Source organism: Triturus cristatus, chromosome 11 (genome assembly GCF_964204655.1).
Source record: "Triturus cristatus chromosome 11, aTriCri1.1, whole genome shotgun sequence".
NCBI classification, from domain to species: Eukaryota; Metazoa; Chordata; class Amphibia; order Caudata; family Salamandridae; genus Triturus; species Triturus cristatus.
In genome coordinates, this window is record NC_140594.1 from 381,650,981 (window position 1) to 381,669,578 (window position 18,598).

The 18,598-nt window shown below is 52.9% G+C and overlaps 1 protein-coding gene across 1 annotated transcript in view; it reads left to right on the forward strand.

Annotated features, from left to right (window-relative positions):
- The window catches only part of LOC146784224 (myoferlin-like), a 3,625,175-nt gene that overhangs the window by 2,193,168 nt on the left and 1,413,409 nt on the right, over positions 1–18,598 (forward strand). The window contains exon 14 of the mRNA XM_085634512.1: positions 7,526–7,691. Within this exon, the coding sequence (XP_085490638.1) occupies positions 7,526–7,691 (166 nt within the window). The remainder of the gene's footprint in view (positions 1–7,525; positions 7,692–18,598) is intronic.

Genomic DNA, 18,598 nt, shown 5'->3' on the forward strand with positions numbered 1-18,598 from the left:
TGCTAGCATTTGGGTTAGTCCTTGGTTGTTGCTGATACCAAATTACGAGTGTCAAGTCATCCAGCCACCCTGGTGCCATGTATATGTACTTAGTGCTACGCCATTTCTGCCTAACAGTGGCTGATTTGAATGAGTCTGGCAGCTCAGACAATGACTGTGTACATATAGTTTGGTGCCTTGTGTGACTTCTGCTATACAGACACATGTGTGTTGTGTTCACAGAGTGCCACATTCACACATGCTAGACATGTCCATTTTGTAAAGGGTTGTGATTCTCCAGGAGTCACAATGTATTTATTTGGGGTGTCAAAAGTACTCACAGGTCTCTGAGTGTGGGGACACCTTCTGCATTGGCATGTGGTATTTGGCCTTGGGTGCCCACAATACTGTTTGTTTCCCAGTTAACAAGAGGTGGCATGCCTTCATAGTCTTGCTGTGCTCAACTGATCCCAGACACTAGCTTCTCATGATCTTGTGATTTCAAGTTATTTGCTGTTGTGTCCTAATTTTAATTGTTTGCAAGTGGCATGGTGCATCAACCAACTGGGGAGTGCAGGGCTTACATATGTGGGGAGTATCCTAGATGTTACTCCTGATGCCTTTCCTGATATGCACTGTTGCCTATTTTGTTTGGACTCATGTGTCAGATGTATACAGGTGACTGATTTTTTCCTGTCTCTTCACCTTGCCCACAGCATCATCGGGGGACACCGAGGGAGACACCGGCACGGACGTGGAGGAGGGATCGAGCAGTGGTGCCACTACTGCTGTGGAGTCGGTGGAATCTAGTGGCACGGAGGGCGAGGGGAGTGAGGCGGAGGACCTGCCCAGTACCAACACAGACTACGAGGCAGACGGGTCCGAGGCTGAGCTCCCAGAGGGGGCGGAGGCTGCTCCCAGAGCTGAAAGCAGCAGTAAATCTCTCGCCGCCCCCTCCATTCCCATCACCGCCCTCCCACTTGCTCGGGTCCCTTCTGTCCGTGCTAGGCCACACCATGTCTCCTTCGTGCCAGGCTCCGCACCCCCTGCCCCTGTCCCCCCTGCTGCCCTCACTGCCGAGTCTGTGGACATTCAGCGGCAGTTGCAAGTTGGGCAGACATCGATCCTGACTGTCCTCCATGGCCACACCAGACTGCTGACCCAGATGGTGTCGTACATGGAGGGCATGTCATCAGCGATGTCTGACCAACGGATGTTGCTAAGGTCCCTGGACTCGTCACTGGCGGCAGTAGCGAGTCACCTGCAGCGCTGCCTCCCCCCCTACCCCTGGCCCATCCACAAGTCCAACACCCATCCCTGTCCCAAGCACACCAAGACATCCACACTCACGCACCCCACCAGACACAAGCAGCACACCACCACGTAAGGGCAAGCGCACACCTCCTGACACGCACACTCAGGGGGTAGCAGGCAGACCCACTGGGTCTGGGGCACACAGGCAGGCACGCAGCCACAGTCCTTATCCACATGACTCACTCCCCAGTCCCTCCGATGTCACTCCCCTTGGCTCCCCTGCCCCAGATTCGGAGAAGGAGGCCTACTTTGCTGGGCTGGGCCTCAGCCCCACTAGTTCACCTGGACGCAAACGGTCACGGCACTCCACGGGTAGGGGTGTTAAGTCCCCCAGCCCGTCCACCACCTCCCCCAGTAGCGCTGCAACCCATCCCTCCGACCCCTCCCCCCCCTCCTTGGGGCCTGTTGTTTCTCCGGGTGCAGGGGAGACGCTTGAAGAACTGGCAGAAGTGTGCAGCGTTGAGCTCGCCTCCACCTTTGGCGCTGCCCCACCCCCTGTGGTGGAGTCGTCCGTTCTTGCACCCACAACATCTACCCTTCCCCCTCCTGTCCCTGCGGTGCCTGGTCCTTCCCCACATGATGCCCCCCCCAGTCGACGAAACACTCTTGTGATGTGCAGGCAAGCTAGGTGAGACGCATGGTCATGTGTCCCCCCCCCAAGGAATGATGATATGGACTGGCCATTGGCCTTTGTGAATAGTCTCGTTTACACATTATTATTTTCATGCTGAATAAACCATTTTCTTTTTCTTTGTAAAAGTCTTGCATTTCAGGTATTGATGTTGATGCTGATGCTACAGGAGTTGGGGTTGTGGGCATGTGTTATGTTTCAGGGAAATGTTGTTGTCTGCTGCTCATGGGGTGGAACCTGGTATCTGTGTGCCATCACGCGATCTCTGCAAAGATTCTTTGTCGTGTATGCTCTTTGTGTTTGGAGACATTGTCCCAAGGGGTGTTCGTTCCTCTGTGGCACCTGACATCTCCCCTGCAGAGAGTTGCACAATTGTTGTGTTGCCCTGTGTCTACATGTCCTTTGTTGGTGATGGATCCCTTCAACTCTGGCCATGCCTGCTCAGCAATGTGTCCGGCTGCATCGTCTGTGCCATCCTAGGTACTCACTGTACTTGTGTATAGAGTATTTTGCCATGCCTTCATGGATAAATGGTCCCTTTTCCGCACAATGCATGTGTGTAATCCCAGCCTAGTACACATATGGTACTTGTTCTGCTGGGTATTTGAACACCTGACTCACAATTGTGGGCATTGTATCTGTGGGAACTCCACCCTATTCCTTCCATAACAGACAACATCTTGGTGGCTAGCCCAGCACCTGAACATTCCTATCAGTCCTGGGATGTGCATGACAGTGTGTGTTCTCTTTGGCTCTCTTAGTTTGTTAGGCAGTGACATGACTATACAGTCTTGTGGCATGATCTCAGTGTGTGTATTGTGCTACATCTGCCAGGGGTGGGTATGCATGTGTTATTTGTCCTCACACCCACATGTGGTGTGTCATGCAGTGGGGGTAAGACCTCCTTCCTCCTGGGAGTGGGACACTGCTGTCAGTGATGTGTTGTTATGGCACTATCATCATTGTCCTAAGTTAGGGATACGTACATTCACCCATGGAGCTGTGGTCATCTGATAATGATGTACCCCCCCCCATGTCTCTGTCCACTGCTGGGAGTCCTCTGCACCCACCCCTCATATGTCTGGGCACTGCTGGGAGTGATAGGCACCCACCCCTCATATGTCTGGGCACTGCTGGGGGTCCTCTGCACCCACCCCTCATATGTCTGGGCACTGCTGGGGGTCCTCTGCACCCACCCCTCATATGTCTGGGCACTGCTGGGAGTGATAGGCACCCACCCCTCATATGTCTGGGCACTGCTGGGAGTGATAATCACCCACCCCTCATATGTCTGGGCACTGCTGGGGGTCCTCTGCACCCACCCCTCATATGTCTGGGCACTGCTGGGGGTCCTCTGCACCCACCCCTCATATGTCTGGGCACTGCTAGGAGTGATAGGCACCCACCCCTCATATGTCTGGGCACTGCTGGGAGTGATAGGCACCCACCCCTCATATGTCTGGGCACTGCTGGGAGTCCTCTGCACCCACCCCTCATATGTCTGGGCACTGCTGGGAGTGATAGGCACCCACCCCTCATATGTCTGGGCACTGCTGGGGGTCCTCTGCACCCACCCCCATGTCTCTGTCCACTGCTGGGAGTCCTCTGCACCCACCCCTCATATGTCTGGGCACTGCTGGGAGTGATAGGCACCCACCCCTCATATGTCTGGGCACTGCTGGGAGTGATAGGCACCCACCCCTCATATGTCTGGGCACTGCTGGGGGTCCTCTGCACCCACCCACCCACCTGCGCCCTTGCTATGGTACACTGCTGTCCTGGGCATACACCACCCCCAATTTACAGCTGATGTGCTGCACCAAGCCGTACACCTACATCCGTGGCGTGTGTACGCCTTGTATCCATCAGGTATTGGGGCTGTAGGGGTACGCGTGTACGGACCGTACCCACGCTCTGGGGGCGTGGGTACGGTTCGTACACGCGTACCCCTACATCACCACTGCAATGGTGGTACGGCCTGTACCCATGCTCTGGGGGCGTGGGTACGGGCCATACCATCATTGTGGCGGTGACGTAGGGGTACGCGTGGTACGGCCCGTACCCACGCTCTGGGGAGCGTGGGTACGGGCCGTACCACCATTGTAGTGGTGATGTAGGGGTACGCGTGTACGGACTGTACCCACGCTCTGGGGGCGTGGGTACGGTCCGTACACGCGTACCCCTACATCACCACTGCAATGGTGGTACGGCCCGTACCCACGCTCTCCAGAGCGTGGGTACGGGCCGTACCACCATTGTGGCGGTGACGTAGGGGTACGCGTGGTACGGCCCATACCCATGCTCTGGGGGCGTGGGTACTGGCCGTACCACCATTGTGGCGGTGACGTAGGGGTACGTGTGGTACGGCCCGTACCCACGTTCTGGGGGCGTGGGTACGGGCCGTACCACCATAGTGGCGGTGACGTAGGGGTACGCGTGGTACGGCCCGTACCCACACTCTGGGGGCGTGGGTACGGTCCGTACACGCGTACCCCTACATCACCACTACAATGATGGTACGGGCCGTACCCACGCTCTGGGGGGCATGGGTACGTCCCGTACCACCATTGTGGTGGTGACGGGTACGCGTCCACGTCCACTTCCGTTGTGGCGGGACGTGGGATTGGTGGACACGCCCCCCGAAGTGACCAGACCATGGAGGTAATTAATGTGCAGGATGTATTAGTATTTTGTGGGGTGTGGGTTATGTTTCCTGCCCCTTGCATCCCCCCCCCTTGGACCCTGGGGGTTGTTCTGACCTTCTGCGGTGTCTGCGTCGGTTTCTGAACACGAGGTCGTAGGCTATGAGGGCCGGGATGACGCGTAGGTTGGGGTCCATCGCTGTCCGTAGTGTACCGGTGCTCCTTCTTCGCGTCGTCCTCAATTCCCCGGCAGTTTTTGGCTCCCGTAAAAAAGGCTGCGTGCGGAGCTACGTCGGCACGAATCGTACTTGCTGGTCCGTAGAACACTGCCTGACTCAGATTTGTATGTATTTTTTAGCCGGTCGGTGTTTTTACGACTCGTACGGAAATGGTATTTCTCTGCGAATCGTACTTGCGAGTTTGTAAGGTGTTTTTCCCGGGTACGAGACGGACGGAAGAAACGCTCCGTACGACCATTCGTACCCGGGTTTTACCGGATCGGAATCGGCACCTTAATGTAAAAAAATGCTCAAGTACTTAAATCTTACCAACATTATTTTTTTTAAATTTCTTATAAATTAATAATGAATAAAAAGTGATAAATGCATTTTTTTTTTTAAGTTGGGTAGATATAATAACATTTTGGTGCCGATTCCGATCCTGTAAAACCCGGGTACAAATGGTTGTACGGAGCGTATTCTCCGTACGACTCGTACCCGGGAAATCCACCTTACAAACCAGCAAGTACGATTCGTACAGAAATACCATTTCCGTACGAATCGTAAAAAACACCATACGGCCCAAAAAATACCTACTATTCTGATCTTGGACAGCGAAGAAGGCGACGTCCGCACGGAGTCAGGCAGCGTTTTACGGACCAGCAAGTACGATTCGTACCTACAGCACTCCGCACGGCTATTTTTTTACGGGAGCCAAAAAGTGCCGGAAAAGCTAAGTACGCTGCGATGCACGATGAAAAGGGGGCCCGGTACGCGACGTACATGCCATCAACCACATCATGCACGGTGCGTACCCCAACATTGCATATGTACGGTCCGTACATACGCGAGGATTGGGGTACGCCTGGGGTACGGTGCGGACATACGTGGGTGGGGGGTACGGTGCGGACATAGGCGGGTGGGGGAGGTTGGGGGGGCTGTACGACTCGTACCCCGGGCACAAGTGTACCCGGGGTAGGGGTCGTACAAAGTTTGCTCCGTACGGGACGTTTTCCATACGCTTGTGTTTTCGGAAGGGCGGTACGGATCGTACTTGCGCGCTCGGACTTCAGTTTTTCGATTTGTATGTAAAACTGTCCGTAGACTTTTCCCGAAGCGATTCGTATGTATTTTTCACGTACAAATCGTACTTCACCGGTTGTACGGGACTCGTACGATTCGTACGTAAAAAAATACGGATACGATTCGTACGGTAATTTCTTTTAACGGATCAGAATCGGCACCTTTGTGTTAAATTAATTTAAAAATGTAAAAAGGATATTAAAATACTTTATAATTACTTTAAAAATATGTAATATTGTTATATGATTTTTATGATTAAATTGTATTTATTTATATTTTTAACTATTTTAGGTAATTTAACATAATTTGCTACTGGATTTTTTATTTAAATCCCTAAATCCATTATTTCCTACAAGAGGGGTGGAACAATACCAGTGCTTGGCCTTGTGTGGTGCTAGTCTTACTCCAGTTCAGAGTTGGAATACTTTACTAACATTTTGGGTGACTTTGGATGTAGTAACTATAGACAGGGCCATTGAAATTATGCAGCAGAAGAGGGCCAAATTATGCTGTAGTATTGAGTAAATTATGCGGCAAGATAAGGCAAATTATGCGGTGTAATGTGGCAGATTTTCTAATAGTATTCCTTCATTATTTTGTACTTTTTACACTTGTTAACACTGTCTGAGCATTGGGAGCACCTCATTAGTACCAGTTTAATACCCAAATATAGCAATAAGCAACAAAAAGGTGACCAGTCAACCTTTGCATATGGTCTTCCACTGCGCTGAAACACATTCCGCTGCGTTTTTACTAACTTTTGAATTGTTAGAGCTAGAAACCACATTTTTTGGGGTACAAATCTGCAAATTATTCTGCATATGATGGATTATGTGGTAAATGTGTCAGATCTATAATTATGCGAAAATCGCCGCACAATTGCATATTTCCAGTGAACCTGACTATTGATGTGCAGTTTGTAAATAGCTATAAACTTACTCTTTTGTGAGCGGGTTGACGTCCCTTCCCAAACTCCTCCCTTACCATTTCTTAACCCCCTTACTCCTCCCTAATCCCCTCCCCTTTAGTAGAAAGTATTCACCATTTTCCAGCCTCTTCCCTTAGTCACTCCCACATGTACTGTTAAAATGTATATCTACATGTGTAGAGACTCCGCAGTTGGGCGGCGATCTCTACACATATGGATATAGACAATGCCGAGGAGTAAACTGCACATGAAGGTTTGAGAATGACATTGTGTAATACTACAAAACGTGTTTCAAAATGTAGTTTGTGAATAGTCCCTATAGTCTTTATCTTGCCTTATTTGTTGAGGTGATCTAAACTAAAGCATATGTTCTTTGAAAGTGATGAGTATTATAGGGGCTCCAACTAAGTTTTCATTGATCAATTCTATTCTCAAGTTTGGCTGACCTGAGACTTTTATCTCAGGCAAGGTCCTTCTTCATGCCCTGTTTGTGAAGAAATGTAATACAAACATCTCATTTATTAGCTGGTTTGTGACTGCTAAGACTTGGGGACAATAGTTTTGGTTTGTTAAGATACCTGAAACTAGCCCATTGTAAATTTAGTATGCACACATTGAAATAGATCAGAACTAGAATTTGTCTTGCTATCTTTTCTGTGTTTCTCTAGTGGTGCTTAAATTACATCTGTGATCTGCATGGCATTTGTAACTTTTTTCTTTCCTTCCGCAGTATCTACCTGTTGAAGAGGGTTACACCCCACCATTAGTCCTTAAACTACTGGATAACCGGCCCTTCGGATACAAGCCAGTCGTTGGGAAAACAAGCCTTAGCTCCTTGCAGCAGTACTACTGTGACCCTCACAAGGGTAGGCCTGGGCCAATGCTGGCTTTGAGAGGTAAAGATCCATGGAGGGTACACAGTTCTCCTTAACTCCACCTGTCACTGAGAACTGGACAGTGTTGGAAGTGGGGCCTGCACTCAATACCAGCAACATTGCCCACACACTATACTTGCACCACCAATGACACAGTTGGTGTACCTTCATCCTGACCTATAACCCACTGCTGTTCTGGTAATGGAATCCACTAATTTGTCATCCAATGCAAGTAACTTCTAACTTACAGTAACCCCATTATTCCAACACTGATGCCCTTGCATAGATTTACCAAAGTACCTCAGTCACCCAAAATCCACTGATATTAGAGAGCCATGTAAAACTCTGCTAATCCACATCAGTCCTGTGCAGCAGCACTACTTGCTATGTAAGTACTGAGACTCAGCACACTTCTGCCAATTCACCCCACCCTCCAGCTGCAGCCTCTTCTGCTTTCATAGCACTCAAGTCAGGTGAAGCTCTGCTAATGTACAATGATCTCCATCTACAGCACTCCCTGCTATTCCTGCACTGGAGATCACATCACTCATAGCTCTGTCAGTGCACCTTATTCATCACCAGCAGCAAATACTATTTATACCCCCAAGTACCTCACCTTTTGAATCCTTCTAGAAGCCAGAAAAGCTTCCATCTGCAAAAAGGTGTTAATCTTCAGCACTCTCGCATTGTATTCCTTGAAGGCTTCCTGCTTGCTAACTTGGTATTGACATATTATTTGAGAGATGGCACTGGATGTTCTTCCTGTTCTTTGGAGGACTAGGGCATTTTATTTTCACAGTCTGTTCAACCAACAAGATTAGTTGTGCTTGCCATTGGAACCAGTGCTATTATTTGCTGCTGTGCCTAGATGCGATCCTCAGGACTATTGGGATACCAAGACCGCTCTTACAGATATGCCCTTTCCTAAGCCATTTGATGATGAGGCTGATTCTGCTCTGGAGAGGTTTGTAGGAGGGTGCCCCTTTTAGACATGGTCACCCACACTTTTTGCACGGTATTTGATGTGATTTTGAATTGTGAATTCCCCAAAACTGTACAATTGTTCCCCCAATGAGCAAGACCTTTAGAACTGTTTGTAAGTTCCTAGTATATGGTGCCCCAGGTACCTAGGGGCTGGAGTTCTAAAGAAAGTTTCTAAGGGGTGCAGTACAAATTGTGCCACCCTAAGAGACCCCTCACCTAACTCTTGTAAGATTGTCATTACAGGCTGCGTGTTTTGGTGCAGAGAAAGTGAAAACACGACATGACATACATCCCTGTGTGCCATGTCCCCTAATACTGCATGTAGTATTTGTAAGTCACCCCTTCAGCAGGCCTACCAGCCCTACGGCAGGGTGCCTTATACTACAAGTGAGGACATATATGCATGAGCAGATATGCCCCAGTGCTGATCAGTTCCATTACTGCCAGTACAAATAAACAGGGAAGCCATTTTAAAAACATGTGCTGGACACTGGTGAAAACTGTTTCCCCAGCTACATGATGGCTTCACTGAAAATAGGGATGTTTGAAATCAAACATCCCATATTAATAAAACCACACTGATTCCATTGTTGGATTTATGCGAAAGAGACAATTAGTTATAGATTCCTTACCTTAGAATTACCCCCAGGCATCATACTGGATCCGGAGAATTTTTTCTGTAGCAGTACCCCTCCGCATCGGTAGGTGGAGCTGGTTAATTCCGCGTCCGTCGTCAGTGTTGTGGTCGCTGGGATGACACTTAGACACCACCCCTGCACGCTGACGTCAGTTCTTTCTTTTCCGCGCCAGCCTGCGCAGATCCGGAGTGAGCGTGCCCCTTAGTCATTTTTTGACTAAATCTTTTTTGACTTTTGTCTACACCTTTTTTCGAGTCTTCGACTCCTGGTAGCACCGCACCTCGTGTGTCTCTGGTGTCTGGAGCGCGGCCATGACCCGAAGTCGTGCTCCGACTGCTGAGCCATGAATCTGAAGTCTTTGCAGGAGCGGTCCTGAAAGCCCTTGGATGCCCGACAGTCCACTCTGTGTCGCTCCAGGTCCCGGTGAAGAGGAAGGTCTTGGGACCAGTCGCGGAGCCACCACCACTCTGTATCAAAGTCTTCTCACTCTTCGGGAAGTAGAAGCACATAAAGAAGGCGAAGAAGCTTCGTCACTCTCCTCCTTCCACCCATCCGTTGGACCTGGAGCATCATCGCTCTCGAGCTCCGTCTGTGGAGCCTCCTTCTGCGCTTCCCTCCTTTTCCTGGAGCATCCCCTGCCTAGCTTGGAGTCTTTAACAAGACTCTTCATAACATTTTTAGGCAGCCCGACTCCGCAGGTGCGCCTGCGAACCCCACCGGCTCGGCTGGGGGCCCTGGGCCTTCAATGCTGGCGGCTCCGGCCCTGGCGCTGGAGGGCCCAGAGGATCCAGGCCTGGATCCGGATTGGCACCGGTCAACCTCATGGTACCTTCCCTGGCGCTGATTCCAGTGACAACGCCCCTGATGCCGGTTGTGCCCCCAACTGACATCGAACCCAGCCTCACTCTCAACTTGGACCCGGTGCCGGACCGACGTCGCTCGACGTTGGTACCGTCGCTGGAGGGTACTACTGCTATTCATCCCTGGCATTCCCTATCACCCTGAGTGGCAGCCAGAGGAAGGTGAGGAGGACTAGGAGGGGTATCGAGACGCTTTAGCTGACCAGCTTGAGGAGCTGGACTGGCGAGAGGAACTGGGTGATGCCAGTGGTTTAAATACCTCCCCAGACCTCGGCATGCTCTCTCCCCCTACCGTGGCTATGGAGGAGGGAGCGTCTTACGCAATGGTGTTGCGTAGGGTGGCTGAGGCCTTGAGCTTCCTACGGTGGCCGTCAGGACTAACCTTCCTGACAGAGGTACTTCAACCGTCAGCGGCCTCTTCAGAGCCCCTGCTGCCTTTTAATGAAGCCCTCACGTACATCCTCCTGGGCACATGGTCCAAGCCCAGTACAGGACCTCCTGTGGACAGGATGATTGCCCGACGCCACCGCCCAATGCCACCGCCAAGAACCGGGCGACCCACTTTTCCTCTCTCAACACCCAACACCCTACAGCTGAGAGCTTGGTGGTCCAGGCCTCATCTTCTAAGGGCACATTCCCTACTGCTCTCCCAGATAGAGAATCCAAGAAGCTGGACCACCTTGGGAAGAAGATGCTTTCTTCTGCCAGCTTAGCACTGCGGTCGGTGAACACTGCATGCCTCTTGGGCCGTATTCCCATACAGTGTGGGATATGGTTCCGCAAGTGCTGTCACAGTGCCTCCAAGGCCCAGGCCGTTCTCACCCGTGCAGTGGCAGAGAGTCGAGACGCAGCTAAGTTCGCCATTCAGTGTAGTCTGGATACCACTGACTCTCTAGGCAGAATGGTTTTCACATCAGTAGCCTTGAGGCGCTAAGCCTGGTTGAGGACCACTGGTTTCTCTGGGGATGTCCAATCCACCCTTTTGGACATGCCCTTTGATGGATGTCGCCTCGAGTGCTTCAAGGATTCTAGTGCTACGGCCAGATGCTTGGGCTTCGCAGCAACTTCTCGCCCCACGCAGTCCCCCTTTCGCCCCTTTCGTAGCTACAGAAGGGGTGCCCCAACACATTCCATGCAGTCTGGCCACAGAGCTGCTCAAGCTACCCAGCCTCTGCGTAGCCGCAGATGTGGAACCCAACAACTCGGGTCTGTGGGCCTGCGGGCAGGCCAGTCTACCCATAACCCCCCTGCAGCAGCCTCCAAATACTCCTAGTCCAACCTTCCATGGCCACCAGTTGCCAGTGGGTGGCAGGATCCACCATCGCCTCCCCCACTGGCAAAATATCACGTCGGACAGGTGGATTTTACAGATAGTCCGAAGGGGCTATTCCCTCCCCTTTGAGACTACTCCTCCCTCCATGCCACCATCCTTTCATCGCAAGTCGGAGGATCTCTTGGCCGTTCTCTGCCAGGAAGTTACAGCTCTCTTGGTCAAGGAAGCTATCAAGAGGCTCCCTGTCCCAGAATGAGGTTGTGTTTTTTTGCTACTCCCACTACTTTCTGGTACCCAAGAAGGACAAAGGCCTGTGTCCTGTCTTAGACCTCAGGGCCCTAAACCGCTTCGTCCGGAAGGAGAAATTCAAGATGCTCACGTTGGCTCGGGTCCTGTCTGCCTCGACCCCGGAGACTGGATGGTAGAACTGGACTTGCAGGACACCTACTTTCATATCCCCGTCCTGCCTGCACACAGGCGTTACCTACGGTTCACGGTAGGCCATGAGCATTTTCAGTTTACCCTGCTCCCCTTTGGCCTTACCAGCGCCCCTCGGATATTCACGAAAGTGCTGGCAGTGGTCGCAGCTCATCTGCGCAGATCAGGGGTTCCAGTCTTCCCCTATCTCAACGACTGGTTATTGAAAGCGGGCTCAGCCCAAGCAGTTGTCTCCCACCTCCAGACTACAGCAGACCTCCTGCATTCACTGGGGTTCACTATTAACCTGCCAAAGTCAACCCTGACCCCCTCTCAGAAGCCTCTTTTCATTGGAGTAGTTCTGGATACAGCGCAGTTGCGGGCTTATCCTCCCGTGTAGCGAGTCCAGGATATTCTGTCTATGATACCGATGTTTCAGCCTCTATCCTGGATTTCGGTGAGAATGACCCTGAGGAGGCTGGGCCTCATGGCCTTCTCCATCCTGTTGGTGGATCATGCCAGGTGGCATATGCGGGCTCCGCAGTGGGACCTGAAGTTCCAGTGGGCGTAGCATCAGGGGAATCTTTCCGATGTCGCCCAGATCTCGGAGGGGACTGCACGTCAGTAGTGACAGATGCGCCACTGCTGGGATGGGGCAGCCACCTGGGAGAAGTGGTGACCAGGTTAACTCATTTTTTACCCTCATCTCAATCGCCCCCTTTCATTCTCCTGTGTCCTCTGTGTCTTTCCTCCACTCTTTCTTGCACTTTTGCTGCCTTATTTGCACTTTTCTCTCTCTTTTTGCCTTTTTCCTTTTGCCTTTATCAGCCCATTTTCCCCCGCCGCTGCTGCCCCTGCGGCCCCTCCCCCCTAGCACAACCAGTGTGACTGGCCCAATCCAGCTCCCCTCCCCGCTCCCGCCTCCCAACTGTCCAGCCCTTCCCGACCCCTGCTTAATGGCAGCCACTGCGGGAACAGGCAAGCAAGACCACTGACTCATTGTTAGTGAATTTGCTCTCCCTCTCTCGCAGCTCCACCATTAAGTAAGGCCTTCCCCCAAGCCCCTGCACTCTCGAGTGTTGGTGTTCGAGGTTCTCCTCCACCCGCAGGTTTCACCTGCGCCTCATCCCTGGTGGTCCAGTGGACCTCTATCTCCATTCTCTTGCTCTGCCTTTTCTCTCCTTTTTCACTCGTTGTTTCCTCACTTCTATCTACCCCCTTCACTCTCCTTCTGGGTCTTTCCTCCATTTTCTGTTGTTTTCCCCTCATTTCAAGCTCCCCCTTCACTCTCCTTCTGTGTCTTTCCTCCGTTTTTCACTCGTTTTTTACCCTCATCTCAATCTCCCTCTTTCACTCTCCTGTGTCCTCTGTGTCTTTCCTCCAATCTTTCTTGCACTTTTTCTGTCGTTTTTCTCCTCATTTCAAGCTCCCCCCTTCACTCTCCTTCTGTGTCTTTCCTCTGCTTTTCACTAGTTTTTTACCCTCATCTCAATATCCCCCTTTCACTCTCCTGTGTCCTCTGTGTCTTTCCTCCACTCTTTCTTGCACTTTTGCTGCCTTATTTGCACTTTTCTCTCTCTTTTTGCCTTTTTCCTTTTGCCTTTTGCAACCCGTTTTTCCCCGCCGCTGCTGCACCGCGGCCCCTCCCCCCCAGCACGACCAGTGCGACCGGCCCAATCCAGCTCCCCTCCCGCTCCTGCCTCCCAGCTGTCCAGCCCTACCTGACCCCTACTTAATGGCGGCCATGCCGCCGGGGCGCCAAAGGCAAGCTGGTCTGCGCCCGTCCGCGACCCGACTGTGACCAGCGCCAGGAACCCTGGATCTCTGCACCGCCTACGCTACGCCCCAGTGGCACTCCACGCTCTCAACCCAGGCCGCAACAACAACTGCAAGCTAGCATCACCAGCCGACAACCACGGACCCGTCAGCTGTCACCGCTGCAGGAACACCTGCAGCACCGCCAAGACCACTGACACACCGCAATCCACCTGCAAGAACAACACTGAACAGAAGACCCTGCAATGCATCCTCCTCAACGTCCGATCCCTCCACAAACACGCCACTGAAATCTGGGACCTCCTCGACAGCACTACCCCAGACGTAGCATTCTTTACCTGAACCAACACCACCTCGGGACTGGACATCACCATTGCCATTCCCCAAGGATACAAGATCTCCAGGAAGGACCGCCCCACCCGCCCGGGAGGAGGAATCGCCATTGTCCACAAATCCACCCTCCGCCTGAGCACACTCCCCGATGAGCCCACAGACCTGATGTAACACCTTCACTTCAAGATACTGGCCAGCCCTACCTCCACCCTCTGAGGAATCCTCATCTACCGACCCCCTTGACCCCGCGGACTTTTCACCAACTCCATCACGGACATCATCTCCCCGCATGCCATCGCGTCCACCAACTACACTGGGAGACCTCAACTTCCACCTCGACAACCAACTGGACCCTAGCACGACATCCCTCCTGGACACCCTCCACAACATTGGACTCTGCCAGATCGTGACCGAACCTACGCACTCAGCAGGACACACCCTCGACCCCCTCTTCACAACAGGAAACTCCATCACCTTTAGCCACACCACCGAACTCCCATGGACTGACCATCGATGCGTCCACTTCACCTTCAGAACATCCACCATCCACAGACACCAGCACCTGCTCCCACGAAGAAACTGGACCAGAATCACCGATGATCAGCTAACCTTATCACTCAGCAACTCCATCCCAACCATCGCGGAAAACGACAACGCCAATACTGCAGCCCGAACCATGCACAGATGGATCTCCGACAGCGCCAACACCATAGCTCCCCTCAAGAAAAACAACAACACCCACGCCAAGAAAGTTAGATGGTTCACCACCGAACTTCGAGAGTCCAGACGCACTTGCTGTCGCCTCGAAAAGGCCTGGAGGAACACCAAATCCACAGAAGCCCACAACAACTTCAGAGCCGCCACCAACGCCCACCACCAACTCATCAGAAAGACTAGGAAAAAAGCGATTGAAGACAGAATCTCCACTCATGCACACAACAGCAAAGAACTTTTCAGCATAATCAAGGAGTTCGCCCAACCCACCCACGAGTCCATCCGACATCCCTCCCTCACAAGACCTCGGTGACAAACTCAGCACCTTTTTCCACCACAAAATCAAGAGCATCTAGGACAACTTTGACGAAGACAACCAACACACTGAACCCTCACCAACCACCCCTGACTCCCTGAAGCCAGCGATCGACAACTGGACAGCCCTCACCATCGAAGACACACTGAAGACAATGAAGTCAAACCACTCCGGGGCCCCCACGGTCCCCTGCCTCCACCACATTTTCAACAGAGCCGCCGACACCGTCGCACCCATGCTCTGCCACACCATCAACCGCTCCCTGGCAACCGCCTCATTCCCTGACGACTGGAAACACGCTGAGATCAACCCCCTCCTGAAGAATCCCTCGGTGGACCCCACCGACCTCAAAAACTACAGACCCATTTCCCTGCTCCCGTTCCCAGCGAAAGTAATCGAGAAAACCATCAACAGCCAATTCGTCACATTCATCGAAGAGCACAACATCCTCGACTCCTCCCAATCCGGCTTCAGAAAAAAACCACAGTACAGAAACCGCCCTCCTCGCTGCAACAGACGACATCCGTACCTTACTGGACAAAGGAGAAACAGCAACCCTCATCCTCCTCGTCCTCTCAGCGGCGTTCGACACAGTCTCTCACCGCACCCTAATACGCAGACTCCACAACGCAGGGATCCAAGACAAGGCCCTCGACTAGATCCACTCCTTCCTCTCCGGCAGAACGCAGCAGGTCAGACTCTCCCCTTTCCTCTCGGACCCTACACCTACCACCTGCGGAGTCCCCCAGGGGTCCTCCCTCAGCCCTACGCTCTTCAACGTCTACATGGCTCCGCTCGCCCCCATCGTCAGAACCTATGGACTCAACATTGTGTCATACGCAGACGACACCCAACTCATCCTCTCCCTATCCAACAAATCCAACACCGCCGGACACAACTTTCGAGAAGGCATGGAAGCTGTCGCCAAATGGATGAAAAACAGCTGCCTACAACTAAACACCAACAAAACGGAAGTACTCATCATGGGCCCAAACCCAGATGCCTGGAACGACACCTGGTGGCCCCCCGCCCACGGAAGCCCGCCCACCCCCACGGACCACGCACGCAACCTGGGAATCATCCTGGACTCAGAGCTCAAAATGGACCGCCAGATCAACTCCGTCTCATCCTCCTGCTTCCACACCCTCTGCCTCCTATGTAAGACCTTCAAATGGATCCCCCTCGAACACAGAAAGACTGTCACTCATGCCCTGGTCACTAGCAGGCTTGACTACGGCAACGCACTCTATGCCGGAATAAACAAAAACCTCACCCACAAGCTGCTGAACATCCAAAACGTCACCGCAAGATTGGTCCTCAACCTGCCAAGACACTGCCACATCTCTGAGCACCTGCGCACACTCCACTGACTCCCCATCGAAGCTAGAGTCACCTTCAATATGCTAACCCATGCTCACAAGGCCCTCCACGACACCGGACCAGCATACCTGAATAGCCGACTTAAATTCCACGCACCCCAAAGGGCCCTACGATCAGCCCAGCTCTCCTATGCCGTGGTCCCACGCACCTGAAAGACCAGATCGGGAGGCCGCTCCTTCTCCTTCCGCGCGGCCAGAGCCTGGAGCGACCTTCCGCTCCACATCAGACAGATAACATTGCTTCCCATCTTCGCAAGAAACCTAAAAACCTGGCTCTTCGACAGACCCCCCTCCTTGATGCACTGGAACCTGCGAACCCCCCCTACACCCCCAGCGCCTTGAGACCCTTACGGGGGAGTAGTCGCGCTTAACAAACACCTGATTTGATTTGATTTGATTTGAGGTGTCTCTGGTCTCCGGCGGAAGCTAGTCTCCATATCAACCTTTTGGAGCTCCGGGCGATCCGTCTTGCACTGAAGGCATTCCTACCTTCTGTCAAAGTAAGAGTAGGGCAGGTGTTCACAGACAACCCCACCGCCATGTGGTACTGGAACAAATAGGGTGGGTTGGGGACGTGGATCCTAGGTCAAGAGGCTCTTCGCCTTTGGACATGGCTGGAACATCAGGGCATATCTCTGGTGGTTCAACACCTGGCAGGTTTCCAGAACACCAGGGCGGACGAACTCAGCCACCGGTGCATGATGGATCACGAAGAGTGTCTTCACTTGGAGGTGGTGCAAGGTTTCTTTCGGCAGTGGGAGAGCCTTGGTTAGATCTGTTCGCCAACTAAGAGAACGCACGTCAGCAATTCTGCGCGTTGGAGTTTCCAAGGCAGCACTCGCTCAGCGACGCATTTCGTCACGAGTGGAATTGCAGACTCCTGTACGCCTTTCCGCCTGTACCACTTCTGCTCAGAGGACTGACGAAGATCAAGTTCACCAGGCCCAAGTCATTCTTGTGGTACCTCAAGCTATTGAACATGGCCATCGGTCCTCTGATCAGTATGCCTCATTTGATAGAGACATCTAGCCACAGATTCCTTAACTTAGAATATCCCCAGGCATCAGACTCTCCCGCAGTACCTCTGCATGCTGGGGGACGGCGTCTCATGGCTCCGTCCTGATGTTGTCCATGGAGATGACGTCAATGGAGCCATATAAGTCCCTCCTGTCGCGCAGACGTCAGTTTCCTTCTTTTCTGCATCCCAAAGCGAATCCAGGAGTAGCAGTTCCTCTGGCCTGTTTTTGTTTTCAGGCCTTACCGACGCCTTTTAGCGTCTGGGGAACAGTGTGCGATGCCTTCGGGCTTCAAGTTGTGTGAGACCTGTATGTACCAGATGTCGGTGATGGATCCGCACGCGATCTGTATGTGGTGCTTCGGAGAGCGTCACGACTCCGAGGAGTGCGAAGCTTGCTGGCAGCTGAAGCCAAAGTCCCTGCGGGAACATTGGATGGAGTTGTTGTCCACCAGGAGGTCCTGTTCGGAGTTCCTCACATCCCCGGTCTCCATCTCGAGCTGGGGCTCCTGTTCGGGACAGGTCACGGAGCCGTTCTTGCGGACGTCGCTTGCCTGACGCAGGTGCGCACAAGAAAAAGTCACGGAGGTCGTTGACCTCACATAAACGTGATGTCGGGGCCCGCTGCTTCCGGTCTTTGCCGGACACGGGCCCTCAGGAGTCGGCCCCACCTACCCACCTTTTCCTGGTATTGGGGCGACTAGAACCAGATGGAAGCCTATTTTGGGGCTCTACGGACCATCTTTGGGTCCCCCCCTCTCCCGGGCGTGCCTTCGGGTCCCCACAGAGGTGGTAGGGACTCAGTTCGGGAATTCACCTGCGGGTTTGCCCTTGGCGCTTATCGAGTGCCCTGACTCCAGTTCCGGAGTTGCTGTGACGTTGTCCTCCTGTGGTGTCACCGCACAGCCTTGTGGGGCTACCTGCGCCAACCCCGGGTGCAGCTGCAGCGCGGAGCTCGAGTCGGAGTTGACTGTGTTTTTCACCACAGTTTCCCATCTCGGTGGAGGTCAAGTCGACGCCGGCCCGACACCGGGTGGATGAGTCCTCTTCGGCGGTAGTCAACATCGATACAACGCCGTCTCGACGCTGGTCGACGCCGGTGCCGTCCCCTGCTGAAGAGGATGAGGCCCCTGTGGTTTCACCACCCCCAGGATTGTTTTGAGGCTCCTCGGAGCAGGTGCCCATGGACTGGCAGGCTCTTGGGCATCCTCGGGCAGCAGAGC